This window comes from Pseudophryne corroboree, chromosome 4, assembly GCF_028390025.1.
Source record: "Pseudophryne corroboree isolate aPseCor3 chromosome 4, aPseCor3.hap2, whole genome shotgun sequence".
NCBI lineage: Eukaryota > Metazoa > Chordata > Amphibia > Anura > Myobatrachidae > Pseudophryne > Pseudophryne corroboree.
Genome location: NC_086447.1, coordinates 361925593 through 361945184, shown reverse-complemented (window position 1 = coordinate 361945184; position 19592 = coordinate 361925593). Strand labels below are relative to the sequence as shown.

Here is a 19592-nt window from a genome sequence, read left to right as displayed (position 1 = left end):
TTAGCAGATTTACATTCAAGTGACAAACAATGAAATATATATGATCGGATAATCAGCATGCAGCAGCAGCAGCACAGTCCCCAGCTACGAGCTGTGCACCAGTACAGCTGATGGGACTACACTACGCGTGAGTGGGCCAGGCTGCCTGTGTTATGTAATGTGACGCAGAAGCACATAGGTGCCACGTGACATGGATAAAAGCGTCCGGACCAGGTGTACTGGTCGGCACACATGGGCGGGTCATGGTCAGGCCACGCCCATACAACTGTCTCTGGCTCCGCCCGCTCTAACCTGCACGACCCGGAAGAGAAACACATAATAGCTAGCAGTGGTACGGGGGCATTTAAATTGTGCCGGGTGTCAGAGTGCAGCGGCAGCGGGAGTGTGCTACGGTGAGTGCTTCTGCCTGTGCAGGAGGGAAATCGGAATATACAGTATAAGCAGCCTTGATCTGTGACTGACACCAATGGAGGGGAGTGAGCTAGCACTGGTGGTCTGTCTCCAGGGAAACCGTCGTTCATGGAGCTCTCTCTGGCCTCCGTTATCCCATCTCTGCCCACTTCTCATAGCCAGCTCTACTGTTGTAATTTTCTCGTACATAGACGCCATCCTCCTATATATATATATATATATATCTCTATCTATCTATCTATCTATCTATCTATCTATATATATATATATATATATATATATATATATATATATATATATATCCATCCATACACCATCCCTCCGAACACTTACAAAATCCTTCTACACACACCAAATTCACACACATGGTCCCATCCATACATCCAAACACAAACATTGTCCTCCAATCAATTCATCCATATAAATATAAACAAATACACATGGTCCTACATCCATCCATAGTAACACACACACACACACACACACACACACACACACACACGTGCCTCCAATCCATCCATCCATCTATACAGGTTGAGTATCCCTTATCCAAAATGCTTGGGACCAGAGGTACTTTGGATATGGGATTTTTCCGTATTTTGGAATAATTGCATACCATAATGAGATATCATTGTGATGGGACCTAAATCTAAGCACAGAATACATTTATGTTACATATACACCTTATACACACAGCCTGCAGGTAGTTTTAGCCAATATTTTTTATAACTTTGTGCATTTAACAAAGTGTGTCTACATTCACACAATTCATTTATGTTTCATATACACCTTATATACACAGTCTGAAGGTCATTTAATACAATATTTTTAATAACTGTGTGTATTAAACAAAGTTTGTGTACATTGAGCCATCCAAAAACAAAAGTTTCACTATCTCACTCTCGCTCAAAAAAGTCCGTATTTCGGAATATTCCGTATTTCGGATATTTGGATATGGGATACTCAACCTGTACATTCATACATACGTGTAAACAAACACACAGTCCTCCCTTATATCAATCCATCCATCCATCCATAAAAACACACACATGGTCCTCCCCTACCTACATCCTTACAAATATGTACATACATGCACACACTGTCTTCCCTTACATACACCTACTCGTGCACATACACACATCTCTAATTCTTACCCATACATGTACACTGTTCTCCTGTCTACTCCCGTACGTAAATACCCACACACATTAATACCTATATTTCTCTGACGTCCTAGTGGATGCTGGGAACTTCGTAAGGACCATGGGGAATAGACGGGCTCCGCAGGAGACTGGGCACTCTAAAAGAAAGATTAGGTACTATCTGGTGTGCACTGGCTCCTCCCTCTATGCCCCTCCTCCAGACCTCAGTTAGAATCTGTGCCCGGCCAGAGCTCGGTGCTCCTAGTGGGCTCTCCTGAGCTTGCTAGAAAGAAAGTATATGTTAGGTTTTTTATTTTCAGTGAGATCTGCTGGCAACAGACTCACTGCTACGTGGGACTGAGGGGAGAGAAGCAAACCTACCTGCTTGCAGCTAGCTTGTGCTTCTTAGGCTACTGGACACCATTAGCTCCAGAGGGTTCGAACATAGGGCCTGACCTCGATCGTCCGGAGCCGCGCCGCCGTCCCCCTTGCAGAGCCAGAAGACAGAAGAAGGAGATGAAATCGGCGGCAGAAGACTCCGGTCTTCATTAAGGTAGCACACAGCACTGCAGCTGTGCGCCATTGCTCCCACTGCACACCACACACTCCGGTCACTGCAGGGTGCAGGGGGGGGGGGGGGGGGGCGCGCCCTGGGCAGCAATAAGAATACCTTTTGGCACTATATACACATAATACAGTCTGGAATACTGTATATGTGTAAAACCCCCCGCCATTAAGCTATACAAAACGCTGGAGAAGCCCGCCGCTGAGGGGGCGGGGCCTTCTTCCTCAGCACACCAGCGCCATTTTCTCTTCACAGCTCCGCTGGAAGGACGCTCCCCAGGCTCTCCCCTGCAGTATCCTGTACAAGAAGGGTAAAAAAGAGAGGGGGGGCACATAAATTTAGGCGCAAATAGGATAATAAGCAGCTATTGGGAAAAATCACTCATTATAGTGTAAATCCCTGTGTTATATAGCGCTGTGGTGTGTGCTGGCATACTCTCTCTCTGTCTCCCCAAAGGACTTTGTGGGGTCCTGTCCTCAGTCAGAGCATTCCCTGTGTGTGTGCGGTGTGTCGGTACGGCTGTGTCGACATGTTTGATGAGGAGGGTTACGTGGAGGCGGAGCAGGGGCAGATAAGTGTGGTGTCGCCCCCGACGGGGCCGACACCGGATTGGATGGATATGTGGAAGGTCTTAACAGATAGTGTCAACTCCTTACATAAAAGGTTCGATGACGCAGCAGCCTTGGGACAGCCGGGATCTCAGCCCGCGCCTGCCCAGGCGTCTCAGAGGCCATCAGGGGCTCATAAACGCCCGCTAGCTCAGATGGTAGACACAGATGTCGACACGGAGTCTGACTCCAGTGTAGATGAGGATGAGACAAATGCACAGTCTACAAAAGCCATCCGATGCATGATTACTGCAATGAAAAATGTATTGCACATTTCTGATGTTAACCCGGTTACTACCAAGAAGGGTATTATGTTTGGGGAGAAAAAGCAGCCAGTGACTTTTTCCCCCATCTGATGAGTTAAATGAGTTGTGTGAGGAAACGTGGAGTTCCCCCGATAAGAAACTAGTGATTTCTAAGAGGTTACTGATGGCGTACCCTTTCCCACCAACGGACAGGTTACGTTGGGAAACATCCCCTAGGGTGGACAAGGCGCTCACACGCTTATCAAAAAAGGTGGCACTGCCGTCTCAGGATACGGCCGCCCTAAAGGAGCCTGCGTATAGAAAGCAGGAAGCTATCCTGAAGTCTGTGTATACACACTCGGGTACTATACTGAGACCTGCTATTGCTTCAGCATGGATGTGTAGTGCTGCAGCAGCATGGTCTGATACCCTGTCAGACAACATTGATTCCCTCGACAGGGATACTATTTTGCTTACCATAGAACATATAAAAGACGTCGTCTTATATATGCGGGATGCACAGAGGGACATTTGCCTGCTGGCATCTGGAATTAATGCAATGTCCATTTCTGCCAGGAGAGTATTATGGACTCGGCAGTGGACAGGTGATGCTGATTCTAAAAGACACATGGAGGTTTTGCCTTATAAGGGTGAGGAATTGTTTGGGGACGGTCTCTCGGACCTCGTATCCACGGCAACAGCTGGGAAGTCAACTTTTTTACCTCCGGTTCCCTCACAGCCTAAGAAAGCACCGTATTATCATGTACAGTCCTTTCGGCCTCAGAAAGGCAAGCGGATCAGAGGCGCATCCTTTCTGCCCAGAGGCAGGGGTAGAGGAAAGAAGCTGCACCAGGCAGCCAGTTCCCAGGAACAAAAATCCTCCCCCGCTTCCACTAAGTCCACCACATGACGCTGGGGCTCCACAGGCGGAGCCGGGTGCGGTGGGGGCGCATCTCCGAAACTTCAGCAACCAGTGGGTTCGCTCACAAGTGGATCTCTGGGCTGTACAAATTGTATCTCAGGGATACAAGCTGGAGTTCGAGGCGACTCCCCCTCGCCGTTACCTCAAATCAGCCTTGCCAGCTGCTCCCAGGGAAAGGGAGGTAGTACTGGCGGCAATTCACAAGCTGTACCTCCAGCAGGTGATAATCGAGGTTCCCCTCCTTCAACAGGGACGGGGTTACTATTCCACAATGTTTGTGGTACCGAAACCAGACGGTTCGGTGAGACCCATTCTGAATTTAAAATCCTTGAACACTTATATAAGGAAGTTTAAGTTCAAAATGGAATCGCTCAGGGCGGTTATTGCAAGCCTGGAAGAGGGGGATTTTATGGTGTCGCTGGACATCAAGGATGCTTACTTGCATGTCCCCATTTACCCACCTCACCAGGAGTACCTCAGGTTTGTGGTACAGGATTGTCATTACCAATTCCAGACGTTGCCGTTTGGTCTGTCCCAGACGTTGCCGTTTGGTCTGTCCACGGCACCGAGGGTATTTATCAAGGTAATGGCCGAAATGATGATACTCCTTCGGAAGAAGGGAGTTATAATTATCCCGTACTTGGACGATCTCCTTATAAAGGCGAGGTCCAGAGAGCAGTTGTTAGTCAGCGTAGCACTCTCTCGGGAAGTGTTGCAACAGCACGGCTGGATTCTGAATATCCCAAAGTCGCAGCTGATTCCTGCGACGCGTCTGCTTTTCCTGGGCATCATTCTGGACACAGAATAGAAGAAGGTGTTTCTCCTGGTGGAGAAGGCCCAGGAATTGTCATCTCTGGTCAGGGATCTCCTGAAACCAAAACAGGTGTCTGTGCATCACTGCACGCGAGTCCTGGGAAAGATGGTGGCTTCTTACGAAGCAATTCCCTTCGGCAGGTTCCATGCAAGGATCTTTCAGTGGGATCTGTTAGACAAATGGTCCGGATAGCATCTTCAGATGCATCGGTTGAGCACCCTGTCCCCAAGGGCCAGGGTGTCTCTGCTGTGGTGGCTGCAGAGTGCTCATCTTCTCGAGGGCCGCAGATTCGGCATACAGGACTGGGTCCTGGTGACCACGGATGCAAGCCTCCGAGGATGGGGGGGCAGTCACTCGGGGAAGGAACTTCCAAGGACAGTGGTCAAGTCAGGAGACTTCACTACACATAAATATACTGGAACTAAGGGCCATTTACAACGCCCTGAGTCAAGCAGAGTCCCTGCTTCAAAACCAACCAGTGCTGATTCAATCAGACAACATCACGGCGGTCGCCCATGTAAACCGCCAGGGCGGCACAAGAAGCAGGATGGCGATGGCAGAAGCCACAAGGATTCTTCGATGGGCGGAGAATCACGTGCTAGCAATGTCAGCAGTGTTCATTCCGGGAGTGGACAACTGGTAAGCAGATTTCCTCAGCAGGCACGACCTCCACCCGGGAGAGTGGGGACTTCATCCAGAAGTCTTTACGCACATTGTGAACCGTTGGGAACGGCCACAGGTGGACATGATGGCGTCCCGCCTCAACAAAAAGCTAAAAAAATATTGCGCCAGGTCAAGGGACCCTCAGGCGATAGCTGTGGACGCACTAGTGACACCGTGGGTGTACCAGTCGATTTTATGTGTTCCCTCCTCTTCCTCTCATACCCAAGGTACTGAGGATAGTAAGAAAGAGAGGAGTAAGAACTATACTCATCGTTCCGGATTGGCCAAGAAGAACTTGGTACCCAGAACTACAAGAAATGATCTCAGAGGACCCATGGCCTCTGCCTCTCAGACAGGACCTGTTACAGCAGGGGCCCTGTCTGTTTCAAGACTTACCGCGGCTGCGTTTGACGGCATGGCGGTTGAACGCCGGATCCTAACTGAAAAGGGCATTCCAGATGAAGTGATTCCTACGCTGATCAAAGCTAGGCAGGATGTGACAGCAAATCATTATCACCGCATATGGCGGAAATATGTTGCCTGGTGTGAGGCCAGGAAGGCCCCAACAGATTCCAGCTGGGGCGATTTCTGCACTTCCTACAGTCAGGAGTGACTATGGGCCTAAAATTGGGGTCCATAAAGGTCCAGATTTCGGCCCTATCTATTTTCTTTCAAAAAGAACTGGCTTCACTGCCTGAAGTTCTGACGTTTGTTAAGGGAGTGCTGCATATTCAGCCCCCTTTTGTGCCTTCAGTGGCACCTTGGGATCTTAACGTTGTGTTGGATTTCCTGAAATCCCACTGGTTTGAGCCACTTAAGACCGTGGAGCTTAAATATCTCACATGGAAAGTGGTCATGCTATTGGCCTTAGCTTCGGCTAGGCGTGTGTCAGAATTGGCGGCTTTGTCATGTAAAAGCCCTTATCTGATCTTCCATATGGACAGGGCAGAATTGAGGACTCATCCCCAATTTCTCCCTAAGGTGGTATCAGCGTTTCATTTGAACCAACCTATTGTGGTGCCTGCGGCTACTCGGGACTTGGAGGACTCCAAGTTACTGGATGTAGTCAGGGCTTTGAAAATCTATGTAGCCAGGACGGCTGGAGTCAGGTAAACTGACTCGCTGTTTATCCTGCATGCACCCAACAAGCTGGGTGCTCCTGCTTCAAAGCAAACTATTGCGCGCTGGATCTGTAACACGATTCAGCAAGCTCATTCTGCGGCAGGGTTACCGCATCCTAAATCTGTAAAAGCCCATTCCACAAGGAAGGTGGGCTCTTCTTGGGCGGCTGCCCGAAGGGTCTCTGCTTTACAGCTTTGCCGAGCTGCTACTTGGTCGGGTTCAAACACATTTGCTAAGTTCTACAAGTTTGATACCCTGGCTGAGGAGGACCTTGCCTTTGCTCATTCGGTGCTGCAGAGTCATCCGCACTCTCCCGCCCGTTTGGGAGCTTTGGTATAATCCCCCATGGTCCTTACGGAGTTCCCAGCATCCACTAGGACGTCGGAGAAAATAAGAATTTACTCACCGGTAATTCTATTTCTCGTAGTCCGTAGTAGATGCTGGGCGCCCATCCCAAGTGCGGACTCTCTGCAATACATGTATATAGTTATTGCTTAACTAAAGGGTTATTGTTATGAGCCATCTGTTACTGAGGCTCAGTTGTTGTTCATACTGTTAACTGGGTATGGTTATCACAAGTTGTACAGTGTGATTGGTGTGGCTGGTATGAGTCTTGCCCTGGATTCCAAATCCTTTCCTTGTTGTGTCAGCTCTTCCGGGCACAGTTTCCTTAACTGAGGTCTGGAAGAGGGGCATAGAGGGAGGAGCCAGTGCACACCAGATAGTACCTAATCTTTCTTTTAGAGTGCCCAGTCTCCTGTGGAGCCCGTCTATTCCCCATGGTCCTTACGGAGTTCCCAGCATCCACTACAGACTACGAGAAATAGAATTACCGGTGAGTAAATTCTTATTATACGGTCCTTATATAATCACACGCACACACACATGGTTCTTACATACTTACATCCATATATACCCCCCCCCCCACCTCTCATCTGCATATAAACAGTTTTTGCATGCAAACCTCTTGTCCTTGCATACATTCTGACAATGCTAAATTCCTTTGCCTTATAATAACCCTTTATGAAGCTAAGAACACTGTACGCTGTTTACTTAAGAAGTACCGTAATGGTACGCTAGTTGCGTAACGATCGCTCAGCCGTAGGCGAGACGCTCAAGCGTCACGTTCGCTCACGGCCCAGCGATCACAGGACACGTTATTGGTTATGTCTAGGGTAATGATTCGCTATGGCGTAGCTTACGCTCGAGACCACGAGGAGGTCACCAGCGATGCAGACGCTCACAACACTATACCTTTATGATAAAACCTTATACCAATGAAATACACTGAATACCTTAATGTGAGTACAGGGTGTAAGTGCAACCTTGTGTAACCTGACTATCTACAAAGCTGCTTGAGCGTCACCGACGCTCAAGTGAACACTTATCACTATAGAAAATACACAGATACTGGTTTAGGTTCCAAGGCCTATTAACTGTATTATGTCTAATATACTTGTAAAAGGGGATAACAGTACATATGATACACTACAATATAACAGAGACTTCCTAACCACAGAACTAAACAATAAATACAAAAAGACAATACTACACTGACCTAACTGAAATACAATACTATCTAATACAATACAATACTAGCCTAGTCTAGGGGAGATATGAGAGAACAGACAGAGAGAGAGAGAGAGAGAGAGAGAGAGAGATGAGAGAAATTGGCTCACAGAAAGACAATGATTACGGAGAGAAACTTACGCACAAAGGGTATGATCGCCTGCGCCTCGATATCCAGCTCCCGGCTATCAGCAGATAACCGTTGATGAGAGAGTGAGAGCTGGATGTGGTCGGCCTGCCTATTTATGCCCCACACACAATGCAATCTCCTGGTCCTACAATCCCATTGTCCATTGGCCGAAGGAATTCGGCCCTGTATCATAACAAAAGGTCATAGGGTGATTCATACAGGTGGGCTGTGACGATTTCCAACAGCTCAGGTGGGTGGGAAACTGGGTTTCCCGCCGCATACCTGAGTATGTGTAAATAATAGAAATGGACATAAACTTCTTATGTCCATAACTATTCGCACGAGCGATTAATACGCTCCAAACCAACACCGGAATATTGCTAATTAAATACTCTTCCGATGGGTACCAAACACTGCTGTATGATTCCTGTTAGACCCTTTGTACGATATAAAGAGGGACTCCTCAGCTCTGGGACATTGTATTTTAACCAAACTTTCAGAATCTATCAAAGGGACCATGATCTATAAACTACATTAATTGTGAACATTTGTAACGAATGAGTCGCACGCTACGACTACATAAACTCTACCGTAAATACGCATACCGCGCCTGCGAGTGCACGTTATTGCGGGTATGCGCATCCACGGGAGAGCGCATGCACGCGCAGCGCGGACCAGTGTGCGGTGCAAATATGGCAACGTGCATTGAGACATTTTTCTGACTTTGACAGTCCACCCTTTGGCAGTCAATAATAACTGCCACAAAACATTTAAGGAGAAAAATGTAAGTCAGGGGTTAATTGATTTCCATGGTTGGGTAGGGGAGGAGAGAGGAGAAGGTGTGAAGAGGGTATGACCTAGTGAGAAAGCAGAAGCATGTGTGTATGAATCCATGTTTGGGGGGTCATGTATCATCGTGCCGTACGTGTTGTAAATCAAGCTTCGAGGTATTGCGAAGTATACATTTGAATTCCTTCTTATCCTGTGGTACAGGTCTGTGGATGGGCTGTCAAACTTTACCGAGCTCATTTCGGCTGTGGTTGTAACAAAATGGGGATGCACATTTTAGTTGATGATACATGAATGGGGGAGGTAAGTGGTTGCTGATATCTGTGCCTGTATTCCCTATCGTCTATGTGTGTCGTTACCTGAGGGTTGTAGAGATGAAGATAAAGAACACTTATGAAAAATGCAATGATATTCTATGTCAGGGAAATGTACATCTGTCGTCGAAGTTGTTTTCGGTATCTGTTGAGAGTCGTCTTCTTTGCGCTGTTTTGCTCCTTAGGCATGAGCAACAAGCTTTGTCAGTGCCATCAGATTTACAAAAATGGTGGGCTAGCGTGAGTTTAAAAATACTAGGGAAACTGGGGATCCATGGCAAAGTTCATCAAGTGTCCATATTTAAAGTTGTCAAATCTTCTTCTTTGGTCAATCCGTTGTCTGTATACATCTCGTCTCGTCAGCTTCCTCGTCCAAGGGGGTCTTTGTATCTTGGAGAAAAGCAGAAAAACAGGTGAAAGAAACGGACCGTATAATTGCATTTTCATCACATTCTGGTTTCTATCATTGGGTCATAAATTAAATCCAGGTTAATTACAGTTTCCTCACTCCTCAAGCTCATCACTTTTGTACTTTGTTTGCACCTCATTAAAGCCTGCCCGCATCTAAATATCAATCCAATCGATATAACGACACCCAAGATACATAGTAGAAACTTTCCAACATCCATTATGACTCCTTGAGCCCAATCTCCTAAACTGGAGAACCAATTTCGCGGGTTCAACCATGACACCCAACCAGTCAGCTCATTACCTACAGCAGCAAGGGTGAGATTGTGTTTTCGACGAAATTCCCACTTTAGTTGGAGAATATCGTCCATCTTTTGGTCTATGACCTCTACCGGATCCTCGGTGCTATTTGTGATATACGTGCAACACTTTATGCCGTACTGTGTTGCCAATGTAACGCAATATCCGCCTGTTACTGCTGTAAGGTAATTAAGAACCATCCTATGCTGAACTAGTTCTGTTTTATAAGCTTGAAGTTCTCTTCCAGTGTATCTAAACGTGTCATCATACATTTCAGTGATATTATCTAACAAATTGGCGAGTGCGGAAATGTATTTATAATTCATCACTCCTCGAGCGGTGCGAGTGAAATCTAACGCCACCAGAACCTGAATCCCGGTGGATTCATGGATCAGATCAGAGGCCGGATGCTCTAACCTTTCTGACAGTTGTCTTTTAACTCGGTGCTCGTAATGAGTGTGAGTATAAGGAGCTTGGGCACCACGGTGTATGTCTTTCATTTTGTCATGTGTTACAGTCATCACTTCAGGCAATACTTTTCCAATATAACACAATCCTTCAGAGTTTGGGGCAAGCCACTTGTACGCCTTTCTCCCGCATATGAAATATGCATCATCGGGGAGAACATATGGGACGGAGAAAGACATTACCATATTACACACCTTCCAGGTGAAATCTCCTAGCCCTAATTCTTCCATCTGCTTAATGCACGTATCAGGTTGTACGATATGTGCACAGTATCCTGGTGATACTTCTCCAACTCTAGTAATCCTATTTCCTAAGGTGTATCTATACCGGAAAGATTTTCCTCTACTTGCTATGTGGCGTACAAGCTCTGTATCTGTAGGCATTCTATCTGCTCTATGTGAAAAGGTCATGGTGTGGTTACTCCATGACACTTCCCAATTTCCCGGCTTTCTGGGATTGGAGATGTTGAAACATAATAGGGACCTATCCACGTGGTATTGGTGGAGCTTCAAACTAGGAGGGCTGGAGATATTAAACCTCCGGTCCACCGGTCTCCCACCATTTAACTCAAATACCTCCCCTATCGTTAAAGGAAATGGTACTAGCCCTGATTTGCTATGACCCTGAGGTACTTGGGAGCATACCCAACAATCTGTTTTGTTTAATACGTTACCCACTAAGGAGTGATAGTCACTCAATGGATGCCGGTCCATATGGATATTAAAACTGGATTGGCATTTCTTTATGCACCCATCCTCAATGACATTGTTACAGAGCCTACAGATACAGTTTTCTTCAGCTAACAATCCGTCACAATTTCTTCTATGATCAATGCTATCGGATCGTTTTCTGATACTCGCCTTTGCTTGTTGGTTTGGTTGATCTTGGAAAACTACGCCTCCATCATCATAATCGGAACCCATTCCAGAACCTCTTTCGACCTCTATGGTACTCTCGCCGGAACAGACTGCTCTGGTCAACATCATGGTTAACATCAAAATCCGGATCACAGTCTCTTGGGGCAAGTCCATCTTTGAGGAGGAAATAGAGAAGAATGAGGAGGGGGAAAAAGAAATTTTAAGGGAGAGGGGCTGGGAAGTGGAGAAAAACAACAAAAGGGAGAAGGGAGTCGACAACTGCTTTCGGTCTTCAAGGCTCAGGTGCCGCCTCAATCCTCCTGGAACAGACACTCCAGTGATACAACCTCTACCGTCTGTTCCTTATCGCGGGACTTCTCTGGATCAGCAACCTTTTTGCAGTGGGATGAATGGACCCAAGTCTCTCTCTCAGCAACCTTCAATGCTGTGGTGCTAGTCAATAAGACCTGGTATGGTCCTTCCCATCTATCAATAAGACAACCTGAGCGTAGAAAATTTCGTATCATTACATAATCCCCAGGTTCAATGTCATGACAATTTACTATCTGGTAAATCAGGAATCACCAACTTCAGATTATCATTTTGATTCCTCAACTGTTTACTCATGTTAATTAAGTATTTTACAGTTACTTCATTGTTACATTTCAAATCATCCTGAGGGTTAATCATGACATGCGGTTGTCGACCAAACAAGATTTCAAAAGGAGACAGATTAAGAGGGGACCTGGGAGTAGTTCTGATGCTATACAAAACAATGGGTAAAGCTTCTGGCCACGTCAATCCTGTCTCTGCCATTACTTTACTCAATTTATTTTTAATAGTGCTGTTCACTCTTTCGACCTTCGCACTCGCCTGTGGACGGTACGGAGTGTGCAGCTTGCTATCAATACCCATCAATTTACACATTCCTTGAAAGACATCACCTGTAAAATGGGTACCCCTATCACTTTCAATGATTCTAGGGATACCATATCTACATACAAATTCCTGCACAATTTTCTTAGCTGTAAACATAGCGGTATTTGTAGCTGCTGGAAAAGCCTCGACCCAATTCGAGAAAACATCTATACAGACAAGTACATATTTCAAATTTCGACATGGGGGTAATTGAATGAAGTCAATTTGTATTACCTGGAAAGGGCCGCCGGCAGGTGGGATATGGGATGGTTCTGTAGGTATTGCTTTTCCAATATTCTTTCTCAGACAGGTAAGGCATGACATTGCTCTTTTACTCGCATGAGAGGAGAATCCTGGGGCGCACCAGTATGCTCTTACCAATTTGCACATCCCCTCCTTGCCTAGATGAGTCAGCCCGTGAGCTGCTTCAGCCAGACATGGAAGGTATGCCCTGGGGGCCACTGGTTTACCATGTCCATCCGTCCAGAGCCCTGAGGACTCCTGGCCATATCCCTTTGCCTTCCAGACTGCTCTTTCCTGTGTGGAACACAGATTCTGCATCTCGCACAACTTCTGTGTGTTAATGGTATTAAATACCATCAATTGTGTGGTGTCTGTCTGTATGGGGGTAGCAGCTGCTAACTTAGCAGCTTCGTCTGCTCGGCTGTTACCAAGTGATACCGGGTCTTGACTATATGTATGTGCTTTACATTTGATAACAGCCACTCTGTCGGGTTCCTGTATCGCTGTTAGAAGCCTTTTTATGTGAGCTGCATGCGCTACCGGTGTACCAGCTGCCGTCATGAAATTTCTGAGCCGCCATAGGGCTCCGAAATCATGGACTACCCCGAACGCGTATCTGGAATCGGTGTAGATATTGGCTGACTTACCCTTAGCCAATTCACATGCTCTGGTTAGGGCGACCAGTTCAGCAACCTGGGCTGAGTGAGGTGGGCCTAGCGGTTCCGCTTCTATGGTGTCTTGGTCATCTACGACTGTGTATCCAGTACACAAGTCTCCCGAGTCTGACTGTCTGTGACAACTACCATCCGTGTAGAACGTGAGTTCTGCATCTTCCAGTGGATTGTCACTGATGTCAGGCCTTGCGGTAAAATTTTGGGTCAAATATTCCATACAATCATGTGTATCTTCCTTTGCATTAAATCCTCCTTCCCCATCACTCTCACCTTCCACCCTTTGTGTCTGACCAGGCACACCTGGGAGAAATGTTGCAGGATTTAATGCGCTGCATCTCCTTATGGTGATGTTTACGGGGGCCATTAATGCCAATTCCCATCTTGTAAACCTTGCTGATGAGACGTGTCTGGTTTGGGCAGAATTCAATAAGGCAGATACCGCATGCGGTGTATGGATTGTGAGGTTGTGGCCTAGCACGACATCTTCGCTTTTCGTTACTAGCAATGCTATCGCCGCAACGCTACGCAAGCATGTGGGGAGGGATCGCGCTACCGTATCTAGCTGGGCGCTGTAGTATGCAATTGGCCTGCTGGCATCACCGTGTTTTTGTGTTAGTACACCTGCTGCGCACCCAGCACTTTCTGTTCCGTATAGTTCAAAGGGTTTCCCATAGTCTGGCATACCTAGTGCTGGTGCCTGCGTTAGGCACTGTTTGAGTCTCTCAAATGCTGTTTCAGATTCGTCTGTATGCGAAATCCGATCAGGTTTGTTTGAAGAGACCATTTCCTGCAAAGGTAGCGCCAATATGGAAAACCCTGGGATCCAATTACGGCAATACCCACACATTCCTAAAAACGTCCTGATCTGTTGCTGGGTTTGTGGCAGTGTCATGTCTCTAATGGCTTGGATTCTATCAGCGGTCAGGTGTCTCAGTCCTTGTGTTAGACAGTGTCCCAAATATTTTACCTTAGCTTGGCATAATTGCAACTTGTCTTTGGAAACCTTGTGACCTGTGTCTGAAAGATGAAACAGGAGCTGTTTCGTATCCTTCAGAGATGCTTCCAGTGAATCTGAACACAGTAATAAATCGTCCACATACTGTATCAATACTGATCCACTGTCTGGTTGGAAAGACTGTAAACAATCATGCAAAGCCTGAGAAAATATACTTGGACTATCTATGAAACCTTGGGGTAACCGAGTCCACGTGTATTGGACTCCTCTGTATGTGAATGCAAACAAATATTGGCTGTCAGGGTGCAGAGGTACCGAAAAGAAAGCGGAGCAGAGGTCAATAACAGTGAAAAATTTGGCAGTGGGAGGAATTTGCATTAGGATGACAGCTGGATTAGGCACTACGGGGAACTGACTCTCTCAACTATTTTGTTAATCCCCCTTAGATCCTGCACTAGCCTGTAACCCCTCCCCCCACTCTTTTTAACAGGGAAGATGGGACTATTTGCTGTGCTGGACGTTCTTACTAGAATGCCCTGTTGTAGCAAGCGCTCTATTACGGGAAAAACTCCTAGCTCCACCTCTGGCTTCAGAGGATACTGTGGGATTTTTGGAGCTATCCTACCATCTTTTACTTGCACAACTACTGGAGCTACGTTTGCCATTAATCCAGTGTCCTGTCCATCTTTTGTCCAAAGTGACTCAGGTATCTGAGATATCATCTCTTCTACTTGGGATGGATTGCTATTTGTCATAATGGAATGTGACATTAATTTTGATGGGGAGTCTAACATGTCTCGTACTTCCTGAGCGTGATTCTCAGGAATGTCCAAGAATACACCTTCAGGAGTACAATAAATGACGCAACCCATTTTACATAGTAAGTCTCTCCCCAGGAGATTAGTTGGTGCAGATGCAGCCAGCAAAAAGGAATGCTTGGTATGCAAAGGCCCTATTGTAATCTCGGCTGGTTTGCTAACAGGGTAGTGCTGGACTACTCCTGTTACTCCCATGGCTGGAATTGTCCTACCAGTGGTTCTCATGCCCACTGTCGAATTTATCACTGACTTGGCCGCCCCTGTGTCTACAAGAAAGTTTAAAGTTTTACCAGCCACATTGATTGCAATCTCTGGTTCGCTTCCAAGACTGGCAATCAACTTAACTGGCTGCAGATTACAGGTATGGCCACACCCCTATTGGGTATGCTGACCTCCCTGAATCCCGCTGGCAGCAACTACTTGTGAGGGAGTTAGCTGGGAACTACCAGAGGCATGCCAGTCTCTGTTTGGGGGATATCTTTTTGTTTCCCCTGTATGTGGCTCAAAACTCCGCCTCTGTGGACCCTGCTCCCAATGTCGTGTGTTGTGTTGTTGTCTAGGGGGTTGAAAAGACCTTTGTACATTCTTTGTTCTACATTCTCGTGCAAAGTGTCCCGGTCTGTTACAAGAAAAACATGTTATTACACTTGCCTTACCCACAGGATTCGGTGGTACATACGCAGGCTGCCTTGTGGTCAGCGCCTGTATACTTACGGACATCAACTTATCACTTTGCGATTCCCTGTGCCTAGTGATGTTTCTGTCGTGATCAATAGCAGCCTCTCTCAAGCCGGACACTGACAGACCTCGCCAGCATGGTTGCGTGGTCTGAACCCTAGTCTTTAATGTTTCCTTTAAACCATCCATCAGTACAGATACTGCTACTTCTCGATGGTTTGGGTTGGTCTTAATGTCTTCTATACCAGTGTACTTTGCCATTTCTAATAGTGCCCGGTGAAAATATTCTGTTGCCGTTTCGGACTCCTTTTGCTTAATGGAAAATATTTTATTCCATTTAACAACGGCTGGGAAATACTCCTTTAGCTGTAAATTTATCCTTTTTACATTATCCTTGTTGTACACGTCTGTAAGCGGTACATCTTTATCCAATGCACAGTCAGCTAAAAATTGAGTTGCATCAACATTGGAAGGTAAACAAGCTCTTAGCAGTATCTGCCAATCCTTGTTGTTGGGTTCTACAGTGTTACCTAGATCCCTGATGTATTTTTGGCTAGCAACTAAATCCTTCCTGGGGTCAGGAAATTCGGACACTATTGTTCTTAATTCCATTCTGGAAAATGGAGTGTACATGGCTATGTTCCTTATGGGAGTGGCTCCAGACACATCTGTTTTTCCATTGGGAACTGCTATTACCCTTACAGGAGCAATTCTAACAGCCTCTTCCTGTGTAGATTCTACTGCTTGTTGTGGTACAATTGTTTCAGTGTAGTGCATGGTGCCGTACTTACCCGTTGACACGACCTCACCTATCCCTCCGCTAGGGGCTTTCACTAATCTCGTGGGTGTCGCTGTGCCTACTGTGGTCTCTGCTATGGTGGCTGCAAGAGAGAGAGCTGAAATTGTTGCTGAATCGTCTTCTTGATCACACTCCTGAGGAAGGTTCAAAACAGGGTACATCTTGCACGGGTTAATACTTGCATGAGTTATTTGGTTAACATCATTAACATTTACAGGGTTACTAAGAGTTTGTGTTTTACAACCCAGTGCGTTTCTCTCCGCAATCAACTTCTCTCCTGCAATGTATGGTGGAGGAGGAGCTGTGGCAATCAACTTCCTGACTGCCCCAGATCCTGCCGCCAGAGCCAAACCTCTCTGTATCTCACCTTCCTGGTGCCATAACTGTAAACAATCATGATGTTGAATTCGTCTCTTTGCTGATTTTACGAGACATATCCTCCTCCTTAAATTTTGTAACACTTCTGGACTAAAGCTACCTATTCTTGGGAATTTGTCCCTGTCTTGTACAGTCATTCTCTCCCATTCATCACATAAAGATTCGGTGTGAATTCCATATTTTTCACACATTACATATCGTGCCGACCCAACAGGTCGGTTCACAGAATCAACCTGAACCAGGGTTGATCGCCCCCTACCTGAACAAATGGCCCCCATAATCTGCAGGCGTTGCTTATTCCTCCTTGAATATCAAGGCTTTCAGCGAACCCTTACAAACAAACCAAGATGTCCTTGGGCAGGCCGGCGGTGGTGGTTTATCAAGTACCCCACTTACTTCTCGCCCACGTTGGCCTGTGCTGCAATCACTGTAGCCAGAGCTGCAGTACCCAACCTAGGGCCCCTGTGAACCTTTAGTTTACTGGAACATATGAGGGTTACCCGCAGGACACTTACTCTTTCCAGTAAAGTTGGGGTTGTTAGATAGTTCCTGAGTGACCAGCGAACTTCCCTTCCAAAAATAAAAAATTACACAAATCACGTCAGAATGTACAGATAGCGTTTGTGACCACTTTACTCTAATGGTATTAGGTCAGATTACTAACTACTGCACACAATAACGTGCGGTCCAATCGTTCAGTATACGAGCACTACTTGTCATGTACTGAAAGATCAATGGAATCTATGTTTCCGGCTGCGATTCCTTCAGCCAGAGCTTGTATGGCCTATATGGGTTCTGCACCAACACCCCAGGCGTTGTGCCACTGGACTTTTATAGCGGACCTTTTACCTTACGACCTCCTGGTCTTGTTCCTTATGACCTCCTGGTCTTGTTACCTTATGACCTCCTGGTCTTGTTAACCTTATGGTCCGCTATACTCTAATGCTCAAATATTATTTAACCAGGGATGCCTCCCTGGCCACCGTATATGTCACTTACACGTATGTCCCTTGACGAGTACCCGGCTTTCCTTTTGGTTCCACCTTAAAGTTATATAAACTTTTGTATACAAAACACACTCACTCAACACAAGTACACTTTTGTTTCTATATCTATTTCTGCGCAGAAATTGTCTTTAGGCCAAAAGTGTTACCAATTAGGAGCAGGATCTGTTAAACTAAATTTCAGATTTTCCAAAAATAGATTTGCGTTATTTACCGCTTCGCGTTATCTACCGCTGTGCGTTAATTATCGCCTTGCGCTAATTATCGCTTTGCGCTAATTCAACTTTTTCGTGACTTGAGCTACGTGAGCGTAACCGGACGCTACGTTGCGTAATGAACGCTGCGTGCGTCTGCCTTTTGGATTGCGTACGCTAGTCTTTGTTAGCGACACGTGTACGCAATGCAAAGGATCCACCGTAACACAATATATTTTTATCAATGTAAATGATCCCTGATCATCTACCGCAATCCACACTGACTGCCTTGTATCTTCAGACAAACCGTGTGTTGTTCTATACTTTAACTATTACCTCTACTATTAAATAACAGCAAATCTCCTTTTAGCACTTTCTATCAACTATAAAATTGGCAAACAGGAATAGTGATATACGAAAAATGAAATACACAAGTGAAAAGAAATGCAGGTATGTATGCGTACGCAAGACAAAAGAAAAATAAACAGTTTTAAAAAGACACAAGCGTTTTGTTCTTACTTCTGGTTCCCGGATTCCTTCAGCACTCTTTATCTAAGCGAAGCAGACGCTTATCCCGTCAGCACTGTGAGACAACCTCCCACCCTTTGCTGGAGGGATAATGTCTGCTGATCTACCTAGTGCAGATGTGAGAAGTATAGGACGAGCCCGCAATTGACAATGCTAAATTCCTTTGCCTTATAATAACCCTTTATGAAGCTAAGAACACTGTACGCTGTTTACTTAAGAAGTACCGTAATGGTACGCTAGTTGCGTAACGATCGCTCAGCCGTAGGCGAGACGCTCAAGCGTCACGTTCGCTCACGGCCCAGCGATCACAGGACACGTTATTGGTTATGTCTAGGGTAATGATTCGCTATGGCGTAGCTTACGCTCGAGACCACGAGGAGGTCACCAGCGATGCAGACGCTCACAACACTATACCTTTATGATAAAACCTTATACCAATGAAATACACTGAATACCTTAATGTGAGTACAGGGTGTAAGTGCAACCTTGTGTAACCTGACTATCTACAAAGCTGCTTGAGCGTCACCGACGCTCAAGTGAACACTTATCACTATAGAAAATACACAGATACTGGTTTAGGTTCCAAGGCCTATTAACTGTATTATGTCTAATATACTTGTAAAAGGGGATAACAGTACATATGATACACTACAATATAACAGAGACTTCCTAACCACAGAACTAAACAATAAATACAAAAAGACAATACTACACTGACCTAACTGAAATACAATACAATACTATCTAATACAATACAATACTAGCCTAGTCTAGGGGAGATATGAGAGAACAGAGAGAGAGAGAGAGAGAGAGAGAGATAGATAGAGAGAGAGATGAGATGAGAGAAATTGGCTCACAGAAAGACAATGATTACGGAGAGAAACTTACGCACAAAGGGTATGATCGCCTGCGCCTCGATATCCAGCTCCCGGCTATCAGCAGATAACCGTTGATGAGAGAGTGAGAGCTGGATGTGGTCGGCCTGCCTATTTATGCCCCACACACAATGCAATCTCCTGGTCCTACAATCCCATTGTCCATTGGCCGAAGGAATTCGGCCCTGTATCATAACAAAA

At 46.0% G+C, this 19592-nt stretch overlaps 1 protein-coding gene across 2 annotated transcripts in view; it reads left to right on the top strand.

The window, feature by feature from the left end:
* Positions 1 to 214: 214 nt before the first annotated feature.
* The window catches only part of DIS3L2 (DIS3 like 3'-5' exoribonuclease 2), an 838626-nt gene continuing 819248 nt past the window's right edge, over positions 215 to 19592 (top strand). Inside the window, exon 1 of one of the 2 annotated variants that reach the window (XM_063916542.1) lies at positions 215 to 392. In XM_063916542.1, the coding sequence (XP_063772612.1) occupies positions 232 to 392 (161 nt within the window). In that variant the 5' untranslated portion in view covers positions 215 to 231. The remainder of the gene's footprint in view (positions 393 to 19592) is intronic. The other variant, XM_063916543.1, reaches the window with a different exon arrangement.